The sequence below is a fragment of the Oenanthe melanoleuca genome, chromosome 6 (assembly GCF_029582105.1).
Source record: "Oenanthe melanoleuca isolate GR-GAL-2019-014 chromosome 6, OMel1.0, whole genome shotgun sequence".
Taxonomy (NCBI): Eukaryota; Metazoa; Chordata; class Aves; order Passeriformes; family Muscicapidae; genus Oenanthe; species Oenanthe melanoleuca.
The window spans coordinates 26,523,685-26,548,344 of record NC_079340.1 but is presented as its reverse complement, the minus strand read 5'-3'; the positions used below and the strand labels follow the sequence as shown (position 1 = coordinate 26,548,344).

At 43.5% G+C, this 24,660-nt stretch overlaps 1 protein-coding gene across 16 annotated transcripts in view; it reads right to left on the bottom strand.

Moving 5' to 3' along the window:
- TCF7L2 (transcription factor 7 like 2) overlaps nucleotides 1-24,660 on the bottom strand; it is a 173,001-nt gene that overhangs the window by 103,487 nt on the left and 44,854 nt on the right. For all 16 annotated transcript variants that reach the window (XM_056494554.1, XM_056494555.1, XM_056494564.1 and 13 more), the window contains exon 4: nucleotides 6,757-6,858. In XM_056494554.1, coding sequence (XP_056350529.1) covers nucleotides 6,757-6,858 — 102 coding nt within the window. The remainder of the gene's footprint in view (nucleotides 1-6,756; nucleotides 6,859-24,660) is intronic.

Sequence of the window (24,660 nt, the reverse complement as noted above, 5' to 3'; positions counted from 1 at the left end):
TTCAAAGCGCTGCTTGCGCTCCCCTCCGTGCTGAAATCCTCTCCCAAACCACCTTCCCTGTGCAGGTTTCTCAAAATGTTGCTCTCTGCAGGATTGTTGTATGGTCAGAATTTAGGTATCCCTTTTGTGTCACATTAAGGGGTTATTTTATGAACAAAAGATACAAGAGGGAATCGTGCTGTAGGTGCAGTTCCAACCACACTGAAGGCAGCACAGCTACATCTCTCTTAAGATGATGTGATGAGCAAGCTTTTGTCTTGCTTCCTCTTCACCCAGAGAGCTTCAATACTCATATGCCAGAGAGAGATATACTTTGGTGTGTCATAACAAACCAAAATGGCAAATCTCAAGGCTCCAACTTACATGGAAGACTGCACAGCCTCTTCAGGAAACCAAAACTGTGGGTGGTTCACTGCAATATCCATGGCTGTAAACCTGCTACTTCAGGAGGAGCTGCTGAGCCATCCCCAGTGATGTCAGAAAGCCTGACCCTGCCTGGAAATGTTGCAGACACCCATCACAAGGTAAGTATCAGAGCCTTTGCCAGCACCAAGGACCAGGCTCCCCCAAAGTCAAACCAGATGATTCAAAAGAAATGGATGCTCAACAGATGAGGCTTTGATTGGGCTGAGCATATCCTAGCACCCCTACTCAGCTGCCTCCTCCTGCAGCAACACTTAGGGTTGCTAACTCCTACAGTTTTACAGCCTGTCTAGCAATACTTGCTGTTTTTCAAGGCATGGCAGCCTTGAAGTCAAGTGTTTAGGGAAGAACCTCAACTCCACTTACAGCACACAGCAAGCTCACAAACTGCTACAGAGAAAACTTTGAGATTGAGCAGAGTATACCCTGCAGGCTCAGGAAACAGAACAAATAAAGAGAATACAAAATGTATTATTTAAGAAACAGAAAACAAACAAAAACAACACACAAAACCCCCCCACAAATCCTCATGATCTTTTGAGGCCTGACTCATGATCCTAGAACAATTGGGGTTGGCAGTACTATACATTTTACAGCATTTATTCACAGCTGAAATATCCCTGTATCCAAATACCTCAGAGTTCTTGGAGCTACCCACAGATCTCCTGACTAAACCAAGCATGACAATTCATCCCAGCTGCCAATCCAGCCCCAAGGTGTCTTCTGAAGGTGCCTTAGTGCTGACTGATGTTTGCAGAAGCATTAAATTCCTGCTCACTTCACAGTGAGAGGTACAAGCCTGCACATTTCTTCAGTCTCAGCATTACAGCAGAGGAGTTACCTCCAGTACAGAAATGGGGGCTGTAGAGGATGGACACTGTGTTACAGAATAAACAAAGGGCATGAAGCAGTCCTCTAAACTCTGAACCATTTTGCAAACATATCGAATTACCAAGTGAATTACTTTCAAGGAGCCCACATTTCTTCTGCTGTCTACACAAACCAAGCTCTAGGTTCCAGTCATATTTAATGGGCACTGAATATAATGGGTGTGTTTAATAGGAACCTGTCGAAAAGAATTTTATTGGGCTGCCGGTAGGTGAATTCTATACTTAGCCCCAAACATCCTGCTTTGTACACAGAATTTTCTTAAACACAACCCTCTCCAACAAAAAATCAAAAGGAATTAGTGGTGAAAGATTCAGCCACAAAATTCTCAGCAAGCTTAATTTGTTCTGTGGCTTAATTCCAAGAAGCTCCAAAAATTCAGGACAAGATGTTTGCACACTTTTGGGCATGTATTAATGAAACATTTTATTTACTTTGCAATTGCCAGAGCAATTAGCCAAATAAAGTATAGAGTATTTAAAAAGGAGAGAGTCACTAAAGGAGCTTTCCAATTAAGTCTGTGTGGGTATTTCTGCAGTGAGTCTCAGGGATCTGAGTGCTGGGTCCATGACCCACCAGCCACCAGGGACTGACTGGGCACAGGACAGCTCACAACGTGTCCCTCTCAATCCCAGGCACTGATTTCAGTGATGCCCAGCCAAATTCTCCTCCCCACAACACCACAGTGCTCCTGATCACCCTGCAGATCTCTAGGCACACAAGAGGGTGTCCTGTCATGATTGCAGGCAGCCTGGGATCCATGAGCATCTCAAGAGGTTTCTGCAGAGCAAGAACAGTCTCCCTACAACAAAACATTAAAGACAAGCAAAGCAAGAGCTTGAAAAGCCCTCTTAGAGCACTGTGAGTGGAAGTTACAAGATTATGGCTCCACACATACAGGACATACACATTTCTGGATGCACTCCACTTCCAGCCTGTCTGCAGTGACACTGTAGGTGCTTTTTTAAATCGGAGATAAACCTAACTGCTACTAGTAAGCATTTGTTTTTTATTTAAAATGCAGAAGTACAAACCACATGAGACAAAAAAATTAGGGAACAGGCAGGGCAGACTGGGCAGCTTCAACTCCAGTCACTCTGGGAAAAAAAAACTCTTGATCTCTCCAAACCACCCAGAGGTCCCAGATGCCTGCCCATCAAAGAGGCTGAGAACAGTCAGTATGTTTCAGATGGTTTTGCCTTCAGTTTTGCTTGTCACATTATGTTTTGAAAAAACATTTTTACTTTTTTTTTTTTTTTAAAAAAAGCAAAAAAAAAAGCAAAAAATTAGATACACTGCTGCACAGTGATTCTTTGTTTTTGGTGATTCAGTCTGCTATATGGCTGTGTTCCTTACATATTAGGCCAAAAAGTACTGGAAGTCCTCCCCCCGAGGTTCACATTGACATTTACTTCAAAATGCAGGAATTTTTTAAAGCCCTTAGTGTTTTAAAAGGAATATATTGTACTGTGCCACCATCATCTTGGGTTCTGAATGTTTTTGCTGGGTACAGAGGAAGCTAAAAGCAAGTCTTTGCACAGGCTGCAGGAGCAGGATCCCAGGACTGGACCCCAAAACAGGGTATGGCTGAGCCAGAGTATTTCCTTTGCAGGGAGCAGGGAAGAACAGCTCTGGTTTTCTCCTTAAGGTTGTAGGAATGCACACAGATAAAAAATGTTGTAAAGGAGCTTGCTTTCTGCAGAGAGCAGATTTCAGAGATCCTAGCACTGACATACCTTGCTCATTTCCTGCCCAGGCTGCAACAGAAAATGTTTCTGTGAGATCCCCACTCCTCCATCACCCATCTCCCACCCTTATCACCATGCTGGCAGCACACCTGTGGATCAGACCAGGTGCACACATGGGACTCCAGCACAACCAGCACCCCATCCCCTGAGAGCAAGGCACCCAGCTGGGCTCTGCTTTACACCCAAAACTTCCTGCTAGGACTGCTTCACAAAATCTTAATACCTTCAATGAAATCAAAGGTCAGAAAAAAACAGAGGGGAAATAACCATGAAAAACACTTTTAAAATATCCCAGCTTCATAATAGTACAATCTGCAGGCTGAATTCAAAATTTTGACCTAGCAAGCTTAATAATGTACTATTAAAACAATTTTTCCCCCAGTTTTCTTTCACCTTTGGACACATAAGCAGCATGACTGTGCCAGAGCAAGATGCAAATAGTCTTGCCAGATGAGTGAAGCACCTAAATGTAAATAAATGCACTGGTCTTAAAAGGAGCCTCATGCTGTACCTTCCACAAGACATACTGAACATAATTTCAGTTTAATATTCTGTTTCTCATTATGGGCCTTGGAGACTCTCTCAAGCACCATGAAAAAGCAGTATTAACCCAGCCCTCAGCACTGGGGACAGCAATCCAGCCAAATTATTCATGCTGGTCTTTTGCTTCAATTTTTGTAGTCTTAACTTAATGTTCTTAAACAAATCTGAAAGGAGGATGGCTGACAAACAGAACAGATTTTACTTAAGACATTACAGACAGCCATGTTATGCAGCCTTGAGTCATTAAGCTGAACTCCTTAAGGGGAGTTTCACTGGAGCAGGGAGTAAAGGCTGACACAGAGCTTGTGGCTGTCACAGCCAAGCACTGAGAAGAAGGAGTGTTAAAAAAGGGAAGAAAAAAAAATAAGGGGGGGGGAAGGAAGAAAAGAGAAAGGGGGGGGGGGAAAGAAAAAAAGAAAAAAAAAAAAAGGAGGGGGGAAACCCAAGTCACCACACTCTCCTTTCCTCTCTTTGTAATCCAGCTATGAAGATTAGCCTCAAATCCTGATTTCAGAGATAGGGGAAAGATAAGAAGTGATTTGCAGGTGTTAGCATTTTCCTACAGATCTTCAGGGCAGCCCAAGTGATTTGGAGATGAAAAACTGGCATAGGTACACTTGATGGGTAGACCAGACACAGCAACCAGGATAGAGAACCAGTTTCTATCCCTACACTTGCACAGAAACACCAGGATGCCCATGAAGCACCCCTCACCGTTCCACAAAAAGGTGAATTGTGCTTTCACAAATGCAGAAGTGGATGTGGAGCCCTGTGCAAGAGCAGCCAGGTCCCAGGTGCTGTGGGCAGGCACAGCAGCAGCAATGGGGACACCAGAGATGCCTGACACATCCCAGGCCAACTGGCATCTGCAGCCACTTTATCTCCCCCAAATGCCATTACCCACTCTAACTTTATTTACCAAAAAAAAAGACCATTTTCACTCCACAAAATTAATGTGGCCTGGGGTTGGTGCCAGGAAAAAGGGTGGAAAAAAGCTGCCTCTTATTTATATATTTTAACAGAACAAGGCAAAACAGTTTGCTGCTAGAAATAAACATTAAACCTTCCAGAACCAACCCCCCCCTCCCAAAAACCCACTGCTCTCCCCCTTCCCTCCCTCCTCCTCTCCCTCCAACATTGTAAGTAGCACAAAAGATCACATTACAAATGCCAGCTGTGGCTCTTTGGGAAGGTGGCCTCCATCTCAGAGGTAGTATATGTTCCTCATGGCCTAAGTGGTTGCTATGGTAAATATGCTTTTTATTGAATAGCAGAGTGAAACAGCTTTTAAAGAGACCCATAAGAACCCCATAAATGGTCAAAACACAAAGCAGACCAACCTCAGCCTCCCTGGAAGCAGGTTTCGCTTCATTTTCCAAAATGATTGTGATTTTTGAACCCTTTTTTGGATATTTTGTTGACCACTCATCTCCACCTCGCCCACACCTGGGTGGAAGGGCTGGAGAGAGTCAGGGGAGCCAAGACCCCAATCAACCCCCAGCACCATAGGGTTTTGGGGTTTAAAGGCAGTGTCTGCTCTCCTGCAGGGCAGCAGGCTCAGGGACAGTGGATTAGGTGATCCCATCCTGCCCTCCCCAGCTGCAAGCACCAGGAGAAGCCTCTTGCTCCCTCTCCATCTCTTCCCAGGAGCTGACACCACTCCAGCATGAGCCCCAGGAACATTCCCACCCCCTGTGTCAGTCCTCTAGCACAGCAGTGAGAAGAAAAGAATTAAAATAGGAAAGTTTCTCTAGCTCATTTCTTATTAGGAGTAAGATGATGGCAGGTTTTGATGACTGTAGATTTCTGATTAACCAGCCAGACATCTTTTCTCTGATCTCTTCCTCCAGTGACAGCCCAAGTGGACAGGAAGGAAAAGCAAAGTAGTTCTGAAAAAGTGAAGCAGCCAGTGCTAGATAACTGGGCAGATACCAGTCTTGTTCCAATTGCTCTCTGATGGATTGAAGGATGGTTTAGAAGCTATGGATTCTAAAACACAGCAAATCTTTTTTACCTTTTAAATAAAGAATTATGATATCACAATGGACTGACAATTCTCAGTTTAAACAGACAATGGAAAAAGAAGAACCTCAAAATGTTTAGTATGATTTGAGATTTTTAGCAAAACCAATGTGTCCTTGGATGATCTACCAGCTATGTCAGCTGCAGATTACAGAGCAAAAAGTAAAGAATGAGCAGTTTCTTTTCCTGGTATTTACCTTATCATCCAATGGTTGTAAAAAAGTTTTTTTAAAAATCTCCAGAAGTAAATCTGCCAGATGCATAGTCAGAGGTAAGGTGCTCCTAAACAATAGCTGGCACTGACACTGGCTGTGTGTGAGGATGGACAATTGCATATCACCTCTCTTGCAAATCACCACATTAACAAACCATTTCCTTATAGATCTCTATGGATGCTAGTTTAGAAAGTAAAATAAACCCCCAAACCACTCTCATGTAAATTAGTACTAAACACTGCAAACTCAACATTTTTTCACAACAGAAGCAAGAGACGAATTAACAGAATTGAAAATTTAAGTTAGAAGCTAATAAATATTTTTTAAAATACTATTCATTATAAAGAGTGTTTTATATTTTACAGGTAGTAATAAACATTTGATAACAATGTTTATACTAAATGAGAAGTTATCACAACATAAAGGAACATGTGCTTTGTTGAGCTTGGCTCTTTTGAGCCTTCACCCAGGTAAAAATCCTGACTGACTCTCAAACTCTCATCCAAGATTTTACAAATAGAAAAGATTCCTTTAAGTAAAGGACATAGAATAGCTTTTGTTTTGATTTTTCTAATGCTTTCCAGACAGTCTCTTCACTCTCTTCACTTCAACACTGTCAGATGTGTAAACCAGCCTGACTGGACTCCACTGCCACTATGTAATTCTGCAGTGTGTAAATTTAGAGCATTTTTGACTCCCTGGTCTCCTGCAAGGCACATGGATGATAATTTCATAAACAGCCCAGTGATAACAAAAGTATTCCCTCCTTTTACCACACGCTTGTTAGGGATTTGTTTGTTTTGAGGTATTTCTCCTTTGGTCTGTGTAAAAGAAAACTGATGACAACCAATGCCATTAATGTCAAATGCCTTTTTTTGTTTTAAACAAAGGAAGAACATCTTTCTGCGTTTACTTACAACAATGTGTGCTGGAGATGGAGACCTAGCATCCTTGAGGGCTTGTCTACTCTGAAGGCTCCCTGCCTGAACATCAAGCAGTGGCCATTTCATCTGCAGATACTGGATGGAGGAAACAAAAATGGGAAAAGAAAAATGAGTTCAGAAAAGAAAGGCAAAAAAAATAACAAATCTTAGGTAACATGGATAAAAAAGTATAAATTAAAACTTATGCAAGGAACTGAAACAAAAAATTAAGACAACCTTATATGTTTGTGGAGACAAAATCTGTGCAGAACTAACGATTTCATACCACTGTGTTATAGTTCAGGAATAAGAAAATAAAACAGATTGCAAAGACAGTATTACATTAATTTTACTAGTCATAGCAAATCTAGAAGTAGAATAAAACCCACAAAGAAACAAAATCTCACAAGCATGGAGAGGATGGGGGCAAGGGAAAAGGTGGATATCAGTGTCAGGAGAGGGAAAACATATCATGAATTAAGAATATGATCTCATTACTGAATGGGTCATCTGTCAGCCTTCTTTCAACAAATGCACCAAGTCAACTGCTCCAACTCCCCAGTGCTGTATGAGCCCTAAAGACAGAGCACTGCCCCAGAAAGACTGCTGGGTCTTAGCACCTGTTTTCTCTACTTTTCACCATTTCTGGAAGACACTGTGAATTTTCTTCTTGCTTATCTTCTGTCAAACAGCCCAGGCTCAGGGTCAGCCACAACTTCTCCGTGGCACTGCCACCAGCAGACAGGCTGAGCACACACAGGTGCCCTGTCTGCAGCATGTGGGGGTGCTGATTCACAAGCAAGAAAAGCCTCAGCTCACTGCACCAGAATTGCTTCTGAACCAAAGCAGGTCCACAGAGAAATTAGTTATCCCAAACAAACTCCCGCGCTGTGTATATTATATAAATATAATTTCAGCCCAAGTTTTTCTCTCTGCACAGTGCTGTGCTGTCCCAGTTAATACAGGTTAATATGGGACTTCTAAAAGCCCTGTATAGTGCTGGAAAAAAATGTGTACAGCCACATGCATTCAGCTCCCTCCCAGAATTAAGAAAAGCAGCTGCACACATAGATCAGGCCAGTGCACAGCTCCTGTTTAGCACTAGACACTGGTTGACCTGAGAGTTCTATTCCTAGAAAATGCCTACTAGAGAAATAGTTATGTTTATCCATTCCTTCCTTTTCTTTTTTTTTTTATTTTTTTAAAGTAGGAGTAATCTCAAAGAGCCACAAACAGTCCGTGCCACTGCAGGCGAAGAACGGAAGCTGTATCTGAATGTGCACGAAGGAAGGAAGCAGATCTGGTTCCATGCTTTCAGCACATCACTATCTAAAACATTTGCTCACATGCAAGGCCTGTTTGCTGCAAGACTCTGGGCACTGAGGTGCCCAGAAAGCAGAAGCCAGCAGGAGAATGTGTTACCAATTCCCATCACTTGGAGGGCCTGAGTTTTCCGAGCTACTGGAATGCAAATAAACAAACCCATACTCTGGATTAGTGCCCCATATGAGTTCCACAAGTTCCAAGAAGTCTTGTTTTTATTCATTTTCACATTTGGGATTTGTGCAATGTGGACCAGAATGTTTCAGCACTTCTTAAAAACAAGAAATAAAACCCAAACAAACCAGAACTAGACAACCCATAAGCAATATTTCTAACTCTTACGACTCAATTGTAAGCCTCCAGATATTTGATCACTTGCATCAAATCCCTGCTCTTCAATATATGTGACCACAACATAAATTTTAAAGTTGAGATGATGTTAAAGCAACTTTCTAACCCTTTGTGGTTTCGAAGAAGTGTGCAAAAATGCAACCCAAGTGTGTAGAATTTGGACCCAAAGCCTAAGCCAAACTGACAGCCAACTTCCAAACTTGAGGGGAAATCTGATACCATTACAGATTTTCAGATGGCACTGTTAAACAAGTCAACTGCTACATTTTCAAAAGTCCATAGTTTTCTTAGACAGTAATGGAAACACCACCACATAGGAGGGTGCATGAATTTGCAGAACGGGTCCTGATGGGTCACAGATACTATTGGCTACCTCAGGTTTTCCAGACAACCAGTGAAGTATTTTTCCCTTCTTCCAAAGAAAACATGTCCTCACAGGACATGTACATGACTCTGCTTCAAAGTCCTCAATGGTTTGGGGAGAGCAAGAAGCTGCCATTGCCAAGGCTTCAGCCCCTACAAGAGCATGATAGCTCAGTGGCTTTTCAGGGAACAGTCACCAAGCCATTACCCACAAAATAAACTCATCACCTTCGTTTTTCCCTGACCATTCCACAGTCACAAGCAGCCCTGGAATATCCCTACAACCAGGACAGCCTGTGAGGAGCTCAGGTCAGCAGCTGTCCCAAAACAGGGGCTGAGGAACACGTGGGCTTCTCTGAGACTGCCCCAAGGGCAGACAAGGCACTGACGAGCAGCAGGGCTGAGCTCACAGCAGACCCCATCCAGTCAGTAATTATTGCAGGGATTACAAAGCCTTCAGGACTGTCAGTTCTGCTGTTTTTTTACTAGCAATAAATTCCATTAGAAGAAACAGAGCAAGAAGGCATGGCTGCTCCCACTCCACCTCTATCCCACAGCAGCCCCGTGTTTCAGTGCATACTTTCAGCTCCTACACCAGGCTGACCTAAGGGCAAGATGAACGTTTCAGAAGATCTTACTGTTACACTTTGTTTTGCTCCTTTTAAAACCCTTAGTCTGGATTCTCAGTAAAGCCTTTCTTTTACCCACCCCTGGCAAAGAGGATCCAAGAAGTCTTATAGTGCAAAGGCTAAAGCACAAACAGCTTCTCTTGGACATGCACATGAAGCCCAGCAGGAAGAGTCCAAACCCAGAGGGCTCAGTTTTGCACACAAGCACAGGCATGGACAGCTTCCATTCCTACCAGTGGACAATACACCAGTGGGAGACAAAATAAAATAAAATAACCAGACCCAAGGGAAAGCAGCAAAGCACAAGTAACTTCCATGAGCTCTACCAAGTGGCCAGGATCCAGATCAGCCCTGCCAAGGGAGAGATGTTCTGTCTGTCATATAAGCAGAGGGGGCCACAGCCAATGCCCATGCCAAGCTAGTGAACCCACAGCTTCAACAGCAGGATGTTTGCAAAAGCAAAAAAAGTCCAGTTTGCTGGCTACAAAATGCCAGCCCTGTTGATAAAGTATGAAATATTAGCATTGTTTAAGGTGACGAGCCTGACTCAAGGCCTCCTCATCCAAGAATTGTCATGCCTGTAACACAATATTGATGTGGTGGCTTATAATTCTTACTTTACATAAAAGCTTCATTGTGTGCCAAATTCAATCTCCACAGGCTACCTGAGCCACAGATTTTTACAAGTCTACATTTCAGCGCTGCGAGTCTACAATACACATAATTTTCAATTATGTTAGGGCAGAGCAGGATCACTGCCTATATAACATTACTGGTTGGAGGAAATGAGACTCAGCCCTACTGCCGAGAGAGCTAACTGGATCCAGATGGTGGCCAGCAGCCACCCCCTCCACAGCTCTCTCTTCCACACTGGAGGGACATGCCAAGCCCTTGCTGGGCTGGGAGATGGCAGGAGGATGCCTGGGCAGGGGGAGAGCTGCATCACTTAGGGAACAGGAGGGAAAGCTGTGATTTCTCTCACTACTGCTGCCCTGTGCTACGATATTCTTAATAAAAAGGAGAAAAATTAAGTCCTGCTGCAGCACAGAGGTAAATCCTTTCCTTCCTCAAGCAACTAAATAGCAGGAAATCCTCTTCTCTTGGCCCTAAATGCAGATTTGAGCCAGACAGTTCCTCTGATTTGCAAGGAGTCCACAAAAATCTAAAAGCTGACTTTCCCAGCCTCCTGACACTGCTTTTACATTCCTGCACAGGGCAGCTGGGAGGGGGAGAAGGGTAAAAGGAAAGGAAAGTTCCCACCATCCTGCTCCTGCAAACGCTGGACACCCGCTCGCTCCTCTCCTGCTTCTTGTGTCTCAGTGTGGAAATCAGGACTTGCCTGTACAAACACTGAACTTTTCAACAAATTAACTCTAACAAATCTGTGCAAATTATTTCAGAACAAAACTGTTGAAATGGGCTCTGCTGGCCTGCTTTTAACATTTTTTTACAATAATGTCATCGTGGTGCAAGTACTTTATTCCCTGTTTAACAATATGATCTGATGGGGATCATTAGCATGTGTGCATTTAAAAAAAAAAAAAAAGTTTTATGGCAAGTCTCAGAGAGCTTAAGCAAAATAATTGTTAAGCTCCAGGCCTCCACACAAGAATTAAAACAAGTATGGGGTGAGCGTACTTGAGAGAAACCAAAGCTTTTAAAAAGGCTGTTAAATTGTCAGCACAAGGGAAAAGGCAAATGATTTGAATGGCCCAGATTTTTCTGTAGAAAGGAACAAAAAAAAAAAAAAAAAAAAAACCCAAGAACCTTCCTACACATCCACATCCTCCATCTACAACCAGAGGGTCCCACAAAGCACAGACCTGCTGGGAGCAGCTCTGAACAGCCACCCCCAAATCACCACTTTCCTGAGTGCTGGCTGGGCAAACAAACACCTTCCCCAAATTTTCAGAGTTGGTCAAAAGCAGCTAAACTCCACATGCAGAAGCTCTAACCCAGGGCCAGCAGCTGGGGCAGGCCATGGAGGAGAGGATGGCACTGAGCTCACAGGTGTTTCCTGCTCTGCTGTCCAACCTGGACCTGCCCCCTTGTCACACCATTGTTTTCGCTGCTAGATTGCCCTACAAGTGATGTCCTACCACATATAAAAAACATCAACACACTAAGGGGAAAAAAAAAGGAATATTTTTAAAGAGAAGGAAAGCTGCACAATGCTTTCCAGCTCAGGTTTCCTGCAGCTGGTGCTTATTAGCTCCCAGGAACTGAAGCAAGCAGGAGCAGGGCTCCTGGAGTCAGCTTGATGCCACTGGTCTCCAATACCTCCCCTAACCACTGGACTAGACCTCCAAACTCTGCACTTTCTCCCTGGATCTCAAACAGAAATATTCCTGATCCTAGTTTTGAGGTTAGCCTCTCCTTTGGCCAGCACTGTAGAATCATGTGGAAGAACACACCTGGATATCAACTTGAAGGTCAGGAGTTTCTCCAGTATTTAGTTAGAAGCATTTCTGGGAGGAAGCATCTAGACAAATTTTAACCAGAGATAATCCAGTAGCAACACAGGAGATCACAATGCTCTGGGGAGAGCTGATATTTACAGGGAAGCCAAACTAAGGAACAAAGATTAACAAGACCATAATTGCTCTACACATAGAAAAAAAATAGTTGCAAGAGGATACTCATCTTGGCACCTACAAAGAAAGGTCTGTCACCTAATAGTGTCCCCACTAAGATTTAAATGTAGACCCTCAGCTTCTGCTCCATTGTTTAATTTACCTCAATCCCTTATTTCTGATCTCCAGTTATCACCTTGTTTGTAGAGGTGTGCTGTGTGAGAGCAAAATCTGAAAGATTTATTTTAAATAACTGAAGGAGGCTTTTGAAGGAACTTTTAAAAGGCCTCCTATTCCTTGCAGATCTGCAATGTCTGGAATTTTTTGTATGAGAAGTAATAGACACCACCCACGATGCTGAGTGCTTCTACAGAATATGTAATGCACCACCACGAGGCACAGGGGAGCTGCTCAAAACAAAAGCAGCAAGGTTGATTTCAGTGAGACCTGTCCTTTCCACACAAAAGATTTCCCCAGAGCATTCAAGAAATTAAAGTGTAAAATTGTAAAAAAATGGAAGTATTTATCATATATCTTCACTTTTTATTTTACTAACATGATCCTTTAAATTATTGCAACACCACAAAAATAAATAATTAAGTAAAGTACATAAATAGGGGGAAAGTGGCACAAAACCCAGGAAATGATATGTGTTATGTTCCTGCACTGACACATACACATATGTCCTCTTCCAAATTTGAAATGTCCTGTAATTCTCTCATTATTGAGAATTTGAGTGACCTTGTCTCCTTCCCTTCCAGTAATACACAGGAGTCCCTGACACAGGGACCTTGAGTTTCCCATTTCAGCATTTTGCCTGTGCCTTTGTCACATTGCTGAGGTGCTGCTAGGGCAGAAAAATGAGACAGCTGAGTCCTCCTCTGGCTGAAAGTTAGATAAACATGTTAGTGATTGAACTAAGATCACCTCAAAGGAGGGATTCCTGAGAGCAGAAACCCTGGGACTGTCCCACTGAAGGCACAGAGCAGCCTCAGGTGATGGGCACAGGGTGACCATTCTGGCCTGGGACAGCCTCAGCAGCTGCAGCTCTCCTGGCTGGGGATGGGGAAATGTCCCAGAAAAAGCAGATCCTGTGCTGCTCCTGACCTCTCCAGGCTCCATCCCAACAGGCATCACCCCCACTTGCACAGGTTTGCTGTACACAGTGGTAAGGGTGCAGGAGGCTGCCTTGGGAGACAGCTAAAGAGAATAACTAGAAGTTATAGAAAAAAACTTCCTCAAAAATTACTGCCTATGAAAGATAATAATCATTCTGACATGGAAGAAAGCCATTCTTGTCATCAGTTCTACTACACATTGAAGTAAAGCAAATTTTTTGCTTCTACTGAAGGTGAGGTTGGTAGGCTACAGTTGAGTTCTAGGATATTGACACCAAGCATAAAGAAACAAAGTAAAGGCTAATCAGCTACTGCAAGAATTTAAAATATTTTTTTTAGCTTTACAAGAGGAACAGTGTTCATGTGACATAGAAGTACAGCATTATTTTCTGCAGTTCACATGGTATCTCTGCAGGCTATATTTCTCAATCCTGGGTGGAGCTTGGGAAAGCACCATTACTTTTTTCACACTTAATTTCAAAGACCCCACAATCCTTGCTGCACAAGCCAGCAGGTTGGCTGAGGACTATTCAGATGTCTGCAAAGTGCTGTTCCAAAAGACAGGTACAAATAAAAGCATCATTTCAGTCAAGGAAAAAGAACAAACATTTTTATCTACTTTAAACCAGAAAAACAAAACAAAACAAACCAAAAAAAAAACTTCATTTTTAAGCTACTTTCCCCAAATTTTCTATGCAACCTGTTCTGTTGCACTTAAGCATTGAGCTTTCATTAGATAAAGGGACAGTCATAAAATCTCAAGAAAGCTTTTCTGTAGGTGCATCTTGCTTAGACTCACAGTTTAACCACCCTCCAAAACTCACCAAACAATTTGATGTACAGACACACAACTTCTCATCTTGGCAATCTCCCAGAAAGTGAGAGAACAATTGGTAACTAGTGTTTGCATGAAGTCCAAGAATGCATTTTATGGTCTATAAAATATAATTCCTTTCCTCCCCTTTAAATCAAGGCAGTAGAGATATCTGACAGCATTTTAGAGACAGAGATCATGGCACTGAGTTACCTCCATTCTAACAGAGGAGCTGCTCCAGGGGAACCTTGCCTCCCTTAAAACTCTCCAACTCTGTTAAGAGCATAGCTGTATTTGTAAAGGAGGGGCTGCAACTTTAAGCTTTGCAACTACTTTTAAATTTTTTTCTAAAAGGAAAAGCTAGAAGAAAAACCCTACAAAATAGCAGTGCTCAGTGGTCATGCAGCTTGGTTCTGCATTAATGTTGCAGAACATGCCTGCCCTGTCCTGCTCCCTGCTCACCACACATGGATCTGCAGCACAGGACAGAAGAGCTGTGCAAGGAGCAAAGGGGGCCCTCCACATCTGCCCCAGCTTTCCCTTCACTTCCACCACCTGGGAGTCTGGAATAGAATTGGAAACATGGGAATGTGTTTCCTAATTATGGGAAGCATCAACCAGGCTCCTTCAGTACCCTGGTAGTGAAGCCCATCAGGAAATTCATCTCTACATGACCACGATACTGAGCTGGTACCATTTTCAACTGCATGTATTTGTGTGAATGTTAAAAAAAAGCAGATATAAAGAGACCTATCTTCTTACTACTCTGTCCTGCATCAGCCACAGAATCATGGAATGGTTTGAGTTGGGACCTTGAAGATCATCCAAAGGTCCAACTTCCCTGCCATGAACAGGGACACTGACCCCAGGCTGCTCAGAGGGATGGGGCATCCACAGCTTCTCTGGGCAGCCTGTGCCAGACCCTCACCACCCTCACAGGAAGAATTTTATCCTAATACCTAATCTACACCTACCCTCTGTCAGCCAAAAAGGGGTTGGTTTATAAAGTGCTTGATTTATAATCTTCTTGGCACCTCCAGCTATCAAAAGCCAGCAAGGCATGACAAAGGCAAGAGTTAAAGGATGCTCTGCAAGACAAGTCACTTTCCAAAGGGGCCTCCCGGACTATCTTGGGAGAGGTTTCTTCATTCATTGCTCCAAATTCTCATCTCAGATCTTGTGAAGTACCTGTGAATGGGTGGCACAGGTGGGTGAGATCCCTGAATAAAGATGCTCCAGGAGGGTTTTAGCAGTTTGCTCATTATTGTAACATAGCCTAAGAGGGTTTTACTGAAAGAGTCATATTTTCTTCCACTGTTGGGTAAGTGAAACTCATGACTCTAATCACTACCACAAAAATTCCTGTCGATGTAGCAATTCTGGGTGAACAGCCGGGAGCCACTCTCTAGTAAACCCAGCAAATTTCATACCAAATTTCCTGTCACCTCCCTTGTGGTTTCCATGTGTGATTGGGCCTTCAATGCAACAAGGGGTAACTGCAGAGTAGATGGCTCCAAGGGTTCCAGGCCTTCATGAAAAATAAGAACTTGCAAAATTCTCTTTTCCTCGGGGTGATAAGTTTTGTCCCCTTTTTTTTTTTTTTTTTTTTCTTCTTTTTTTTTTTTTTTTTTTTTTAAAGTTAAAACAAAAATGTAACCTTAAGGCAACCTCAGGAAAAAAAGTCCTGGAGATAAGACTGGAACCAGCAATATTCTGACCTCCTAGGAGAAACTGGGAAGGTTGCTGTTGAGGTTTTGTTTTTCAGAAAGGCTTGCCTTGAAAAAAAAAACTTTCCAATGCATCATATCCTGGTCCACATTCCTTGCAGTAATCTTTTAGCTCAGATGTGTGGAGATGTCTTTGAAAGATGTAAAAAAGGTCAAGAGTCCCCTCAGCTAATTGTGCTGGCTGAGAAACAAAACTTGTGGGCTGGGGTAGGATTTGTGTCAGCCTGACCTTCTGCAGGACCAGCTACTCCTCTGAATAAAACCCTCTTGCTGCCTCTGCCAGAATCCTCCTGCCACTCAAGTATCATCTTGCTGAAACAAATTACTCCTAACCCAGGATTATGGCCCTTTCCAAATCCCTCCTGGAAAGCTGGGAAAGAAACGTTCCCTTCCCAGGATTCAGAACCCCTGTCAATAATTGTGATTTTTGCTTCTCTGATGACACTAGGGCCTGGGGACAGCAGGACTGCTGAACCCATTTTCCTTCCAAATAAAAGCTGGACTTCTCAATTGTCCACTAGAAGAGGAAAAGATGAAGGCTTGCCTTTGGATACCCATGGAAAAGACACCCCATCTGGCCAGAGAGAAAGATGACTCCTGGCTAAGTAGGAAGAATTATATTTAGGTGGAGGACTAAGTGAATCATTTCGGGTGAAAGCAAAATAAAACAAATGAAGTATTCACTAAATCTGTGCTGTCACCTCTTGTTCCTGGGCAGCCACCCCGTGTATTTATTTTCTGGTTTCCTCCAGCACCACCAAAACAATGCAATACGCATTTAGGTATTTAAAAGAAGTATTTTTAAAAGTATTCTTAGTTGAATCATCAGCCTCACAAACTCTTCCTCAAGAACGCATAAAATGTTGTTTTTTCTTAAAGGAGATGCAGACAAAAAAAGATGTTAAAATAAATATTGACAGAATTGACACCATTATGCATTATTTTTCCCCAATTTAAAGGGCACCCCCCATGAAAATAAGTCAAATTCCCACAAATTCCAAATAAACCATGGTATGACATTAGAAAGGCATGCTGACTTTTCAAGTAACTTTAAGTTATGTATTAAATGTAAGAAACTTTTCTTGAACTGGCACAGTTTGCAGATTCAAGGTGCACAAAACACACTAGAAGATTTGAAGAAATGGGGGGAGGCTTTTTGTTTATTCAGAGAGAAAAATTTTCCTCAGTCAAAAAACTACACTTCCCAAGCTGAAAAGAGTAGAAGCAAAAATCAAACAGCAAAATAAAATAAGACAAAATAATAATTTCAGTTTTAACAAATTGGGGGGAAAAAAAAGGAAAACATCCTTTTTCTGAGCAGCAAATTGAAACCATACATTGCTCCATGTATGTATAGGGGGGAAAAAAAACCAATAAAATATTTTCTGCTGCACAGAGAAAAATGCAACATGCATGAGCCTGCATTCTTCCTCTCCAAGTGTGGGTGGAAAAGAAGCAGGAGGGGAAGAAAAAAAAAAAAAAAGGGGATTTTTTTATTTTTTTTTTTTAAATCCATGTAGAAACAGCGGCTTGGAGGGGGAGAAGGGCACCAGCAGCTGTGCAATACTCGTGCCCCACGCTGCAGATTCTGTGGCTGGCAGGGTTTGTCTGCAGAGGTGAGGGTGGCTCTGCCCCATCCCGCAGACACCACAGCTCCCACATCTGCATCTGCCACAGCCCCGGAGCTGAGACAAAGGAGTCATCGGAGCAGCCCTGAGCCTACAAATCTGCAAAGAGCTGAAAATGTTGCTCTTGTTGCTAAATATAGTGCAGGCATTTTGAACTGGCTGGCCCGCAAGGCAACTTTTGTATTTATTTATTTAAAGGACCACGGTTTGGAAACACCGGGTGCTTTTTAAGCCTTTTCATGTATATATGTTTGCTTTCTCCAAATATTAATATGCAAAAGAAAAATAAAATTAAAATAGCTTAGCAGGTACTAGAAAAACAACTTCCATGTAAAGGAGTCAGAGAGCTGAGCAGAAAGATGTATTTGACTTTGCAGCGGGAGCAAAATCTCCTTGGAGGATGGTAAATCAGGTTCACAGAGAATTGAATACAGAGTATCTTCAAGGTGCACCCTGATACAATTAGCAAATGCTGTGTTCCCCAGGACCATCACACTCCCGATGGGAAGGAGGGATGGGGATGGCAGGGTAGAGGGGAGGGCAGCACAGCCATGGCAAGAGGATGCTCAGCACTCCCAGACACGGCACAGGGACAACCTGCTGCTAACAAACCCTGGGAGCCGGGCTCCAGCTCGCTCTGTGCCTTGGCTGGAGGGTGGGAGCAGCCAGCCTGTGCAGGAGGAAAGAGCAGGGTTCCCCAGGAAGGGCTCTGGGATGGCAGCCCAGCCCCAAACCACGCAGCAGCACTGCAGGGAGCACTCAGCCATGGGATGATCCATGGGATGCTCCCCGAAAGCCAAGGGCACAGCCTGGACACGGTGTCAGACACCAAGGGGACACTATGATCCCCACAAAGCCCAGGACCAGCATGGGGGAGCACACCAATCCTTGTGGCTCCATGGGGAGAACTGCAGCCAAACCTGAGCCTTCCCAAGTGCCCTGGACCCACGAGTGCCAAATTAATATTTCACGTTTTAGCCTTACCTGCAACTGATAAAAAACCCCCAGTAGCTATTCGAGGTTTGTTACAGCTGTACAGCTGTCTTAAAAAAAAAGGGGGGAAAAAAAGGAAAAAAAAAAAAAAAAAAAAAAAAGCTTTTCCTTAGCAGGGCGGGGGGTGGAAGGGGCTGCATCGACAGCTCCAGTAGCCAGAGGCACTTTGCAAGGAGGAAAGTAGAACTCACGATGTGGGCAGGCCTCAGGTTTCTGAGCCTCAGGGCACATCCAAGAGACACAGTGTATTTACTGAACAGCCGGGAAAGCAGCGGCTCCGCTCCTACAACAGCCATAATCTTATTGTGGACACTTACATTTTATAAGCATTTGAGGTTGAGGAGAGCAGGGTGGGGAGGGACACAAGAAGCCACTTTAGCTGCCTGGTGGGGCTCTGAGAGGCAGGTTTGTTTTTTAAAGATGAGGTAGGATGACTCCAAAGGTGGGTAATTATAAATGAAGCGACTAAGGATCAATGAGCTCCCTTTCATAGCGATCGCTTATTTATTTATTTTAAAAATCATGACACAGCGTTTCTGTTCTATTTCCAAGTCAAATTTATCCTAGGTGGAATCAGAGGAAGAAAAACCAGGTTCCTAAACCGTTTTTTTTTGAGAGCATGAATAGAGCTGAGAGCACTTGCGCAGGACAGGTTGAAGTCAGTGTTTCTGCATGCTGCACAGCCAAGCCAGAACCTCAGGAGGCAACTTTCATCTCCACAGACCTGCACACGAAAGGTCAGCACAGTGCACCCTGCTCCCACTAAGGAGCTTACCTCTCACACGTAACATCAGCCTTATTATCAACGTGCAGGTGATACAATAGCTGCTAATCTACTGGAAATTATTATTCCTCTCCTCCTGCCCCCCAAGCAACACAGGGATTTGCAATATGCTGGTCTGTAGGATGTTACCTGAAGGACAGGGGGAATTCAAACTGCCCTGCCCTCCCCGTTCCCTTGGTGAGCCCTCCCAGGGATTTCCAGTCATGCTGTCATGGGTAGCCCAAGTATTGTAGAAAAATTCCTCTGACTTTGTATGGATTTAATAATAAAAAAATGCATTTAAAAAAAAAAAGGAAAAGGAAAAGAGAAAAGAGAGAGAGAAAGAGAGAGAAAGAGAGAGAGAGAGAAAGAAAGAAAGAAAGAAAGAAAGAAAGAAAGAAAGAAAGAAAGAAAGAAAGAAAGAAAGAAAGAAAGAAAGAAAGAGAAAGAGTGAGAGTGAAAGAGAGTGAGAGAGTGAAAGAGTGAAAGAGTGAAAGAGTGAAAGAGAGTGAGAGTGAAAGACAGTGAAAGAGAATGAGAGTGAAAGAGAGAGAAAAAAAGAAAGAAAAATTGAGAAAGAGAACAAGAAAGAGGAAAAGAGAGAGAAAAAGAGAAAAAGAGAGAGAGAAAGAGAGAGAAAAGGAGAGAGAAAAGGAGAGAGAAAAGGAGAGAGAAAAGGAGAGAGAAAAGGAGAGAGAAAAGGAGAGAGAAAAGGAGAGAGAAAAGGAGAGAGAAAAGGAGAGAGAAAAGGAGAGAGAAAAGGAGAGAGAAAAGGAGAGAGAAAAGGAGAAAGAATTATTTTTTTCAGCAAGCAGGAAAACAGATTGGGAAAAAGAAAAAGAAAAAAAAAGAAAAAAAAAGAAAAAAAAGAAGGAGCTCAATGCAATCATCCACCACCTCCTTCCACTGGACCAGGAAAGGATTGGCAGCTCCTGCAAGACCTGCTTCAGGCTGTCATTCTGTGGAGCTGGATGTTTTGCCATGGCTTCTGAATGATAATTGGCTCAGAAATCAGCAGGCCTCAGTGTCCCTGCAGAAGGAGCCCTGTGTCCCATCCCGTGGGGTCACTGCCCGCCAGAGCATTCCACATTTCCTCGAGAGGGCACGAACGGCCTGGACTCCCACACACTTCAGAGCAGTTAATTCACTCAACAGGGCAAAGTATTCAGGTCAGGATTTTTCCAAGAAGCCATAAGGACCTGGGTGCCTGATTGGCTTTGCTCCTTTGTGAATCCCATCCCTTGCACTGGTGAGTGATTTAAGACCCACATTGAAGCTCTGTTCAAGGCGTCAAAAATTTGCAAATAATATGTGACTTAATACTTCATGTTAGAAGTAAATTTAGAGAACTTTGAGCCATATCAGAAAGTGCTTTTATTCTCAAAGTAATTTTAAACCTCCTCTCTCCATTTATTAAGGTCATTAACTCTTCTCCTCATCTGAGTCCCTTATTTTGTTCCAGGATGAAGAATACTCCTCTGTCTGGGCACTGATGGTACCCGTGGTGCATCTCTATCATATAAATGTGTTTGGGAAAAAAAATAGAGTCCTTTGGTTTTACTTTACAATGGAGTTAACACTCACAATCATTCCACATATATACACACCAAAATACACAGCAGACAACCATACTCTATCAGTCCTGCATAATGATACTTGAAACTTACAAATACAATACATCAGGCCAATTCACCCAAGAGTGTCAAGAGCCTCAGGGAAGTTACTGGAGTTTTTAGTCTTTTGTCCCTTAGAAACTCTGATTACAATATGATCACCACCAAAGTCAAATTAGCAACTGTTTATGACTGTCTTGTGGTGTATCTCATATCCCAAGCCATGCAAAATCATACAAAATTCCCTATCTTATTACAGTGCAAAAGGAAAAAAAAAAATCAAAGCAACCTCCCCAGACACACAGAGAATAGACAAGATGGCAATGGAAAAATGGATGGTGCAGTCATTTGCCCACACACATCAGGAGCATTACAAACAGAAGTGAATTTTAAAAAATCTGGGGAAGTCCATACTACCTACTCTGTGCTTAGGCAGGGAATGGTTAGAAATTTAATTTTTATTTTTTTTTTTACTAAAATAAGGGGGAAGGTAATTGTTTGCCAACAGATCTCAGCTGAATCATTTTGAAAATTGAGAAAATCCAGAAATGACAAAGCAAGGCTGCAGGACAGGGCTGCAAGGGTGTGGAAGAGGCCACTGCCAGTGCTGGTACCAAGTAACAGCTCCCCAGCCAGCCAGCCTGCTGCTTTCCCCATGCAGGAGAAATTTAAAAAGAAAAAGCAAAAAAAAAAAAAAAAAAAAAAAAAACACCTAGCAAAATAAAATGCCAAGCCTGCCCTTCAGTAGGGCCCAGATTAATTGTGAATGCAAATGAAGCCCTTCTGCAGCACCAGGGTCCATTTCCAGGGAAATGTGTGCACCCGCCTCTGTTTACTCCGGCTCCAGCAATGCAGCACAACCTTCAGTCAAGCTATTAACTTGAACGTTGAACTTCACAGCACTGGCTGTCTTTCTCAGCCATTCTTTTGATGTTACCTCCAAAGCAAAAGATCAAAGACTTTGAGTGTGGTGAGGGGAAGTCCCAGGCTCTTAGCCTACCAGCCTGTGATATATGTTAAAATCCTGGCCAAAAGAGAGAGCGGAGGGAAAAAGAAAGGAAAAGCTAGTGAAGAAAGCGTTCTGGCAGAGCGGTGGCACAGGGAAGCAGCACAGCAAAATCCACATGCCACGTCTGCCCGGGTCCATGGCTCCAGAAAGGGGGCTTGTTTCTCTGCCCCCACGCTTTCTGGCAGTGCTCCCCAAAACCTGCAGCCCCCAGCACCATTCTGCCACAAAGCCTGCCCGAGACTCAGAGGAGCATCCCTGGCTGGTTTGTGGTGCCAGCCCACGAGCTCAGCAGGACAGGGAGAGGCAGCACAGGATCAGGGCTCTGCAGACACTGAATTTCCACAGGCTCCCAGGCCATCCTGAATGAGTCACACAAAAACAAACCCTTCGCCTCAGCCTTCCTGCTTGTAAAACGTGGATAATATTGCCCTGCCAGGATAACAGCCTATTCTTCCTTGTGGGGCCCCGGCAGGCAGCAGTGCTAAAGGCCGTGCTGCTATCTGCAGGGTCCAAGTCCACACTCCCCCTCACGTGTCACACAGCCCAGGTGGCAGCAGGAACCCACAGGGACAGGAGTCCCCCACCCCAAAGAAGGGGTGGCAGCAAGGTGCCTTCCGCCACAGCTCACCACCATCACCCTGCAGCAGACCTGCATGCCCTGGTCCTGCAGGAAAACATCTAGAAAGTAACCATTTTCCCCATCTCTCAGCCTGGTTTTGTTTGTTGGAGGCTTGGGGGTTTTCTTATGTGGTTTTTGCATCATTTTTATTTTAGCCACGTTTAGAATAGGACAGGAAGCGAGCGATCCTTTTTTTCACTTTTTTTTTTTTTTTTTTTTTAATTTTAAGATTCTGTCCAATTATTTTCCCCTTCCTGAGCCTTTTTTTGGGTTTATTTATATTCCCATAATACACTACAGCATACCAGATTTAGATGGTGACACTTGGTTGACACGGTCAAAAGTGGATCCAGTGCAGCCTGTCTGCCAAACCAAGCCCCTCATCCATCAGCCGAAGTCCTTTTGCCGCAGGGTCATGAAGGAATCACGGACTGTTTGTCATTCCTTTCTACCAATGTCCCTCCTAACTCTAGAAACCAAAACCCTCTTATGCTTGTCAGCTCCTCCTCTTCCCCACCCCCATGAATTCAGCTCTTGGCATTCACCAGCATAAAAAGCCATGGGATTCAAAACAGAAATTCTTCAAAACAGAATTCATGGCATTAAGCAGTAAGTAGGATATTCTGATTTTATTGTACTTTACTTACTCCTACTTAGCTCTAATCCTCACTCCCTAGACAGAGGCTCGCTCTCGCTGTCAGTGAAGTCGATAGGAATTTGGCTATTGACTTCAATAGAAGTGGGATCAGTTCCTCACATCTGTTGCACAAGGCAAGCAATGTGCAAGCAAAAAAAGAAAAATAGGTGGGGACAGAAAAATAAAGTGGGAAAGAAAAAGAGAGAAAAAACTCCAGGCTGAATTGTGAAATGATAAATGAAGGCAAATCAGGACTGCACGTAAAAGACACAGGGGACCTCCAAATCTGCAAAATTCCTAGACCAATTCCTGCTTTCATAAAAAGGCAATCCAAACAATTTACAGGGGGGGAAAAAACCCCCAAAACACAACAAAAAAAATTACTCTCCAGTCACAGTTTCTGATGCAGCAGCTGGCCTGCCCAGTACAGGGTTTTCATGCCGAGGAATCCCTCAGCTCCCTTCCCAGCCCTCTGCCCCCAGAGGTTTGGAGCACACGGAGAGAGGAGCAGGCAGGATCCCAGCCTGCAGAAGATGGAGCCGACAGAGCAGTGTGAGAAGTCAAGTACTAGTTGCTGCTCCACAGCATGAGCAGGATCCAAAATAAACAAGACCTAGATCTGGAACGTGATCCTGCCCTGCGTCACAGCCCCGCGATAATGCACCAGCAGTCAGGATTTCTTGGCATCCACCACGCTCTCAGCAATAAACAAGCCAGTTCTCTAGAGCTGCAAGGGACGCAAAGGGAGTCAGGGAGGGAAGGAAAGGGAGAAAGGGGGGGAAAAAGAAAGATAAATGAAAAAGAATCATCTGTATATGAGCCAAAAAAAGTGTATAATACGAGAACACAAAGATGGAACTTCCAAAACTGGGATGGGAAGAAAAAAAAGGAGATACAGAAACAAATTTTATACACCTCCCACCTGCAAAGATGCTGTTCAAGAAGTCAGCATCTTGGCCAAATAATTTCTCTTTGTGACAAATTAAGGGCAGCAATAGTAGCTTACAATAGGACATCCCCAAGATCCAAATTCTGCACCTAAATCTCCCTAATATAATTAAGAATTTCAAAGTCCTCCTTAAAAAAATACATAAAACAAGTAACTATACAACAATCTAGCTGAATCTCCCAAATTCCTGAAGTTTGTTTGCTCGCTATGCTCCGTGGCAATCAGAACAGCCACTCTCCCTCTCTATTTATACTCCATCTCAAGCTGTGGTTCTTACTACGTGCAGCATGTTCACCACGCCAGAAAAATCACTTAGCTTGGAAAGAGCCAGAAAGAGAATGATGAAATTGGGAAGAAAAGAAGGCAGGGACAGTATTTTGCTAAAAAAAGTACGGATGGCATTTGTGCTCAGACAGGAGCTAACGCAGTGCCCGTAAGTCTCCGATCCACCCAAGTACTTAAGCACCTGCTTAACTTTTAAGCTGGAGCAGCCCTGAAGGTTGTAGTGTATTTCAAGGTGCTCCAAGGCATGGTGGATCAGTGTGAGTGGTGCTGGCTGAGTTGCTAACATTTACTGACTGCACATATGGCAGAGGAGGCTTAAAGCTGCACAGCAAGTGGCTTTCAAAACCATCAGTCCTGCAAAGAAAAATCAATGCAATTTGCTTCTAACCACCCAGTGTTCAAGTCAAGTTTTTTATTGCTGACCCACCTTCTTGGTCTCCCATCCTGCCTGATCCAAAATGCCCTGGGATGCTCGTGTATTGGCACCTAGGTTAGGGCTGAGGG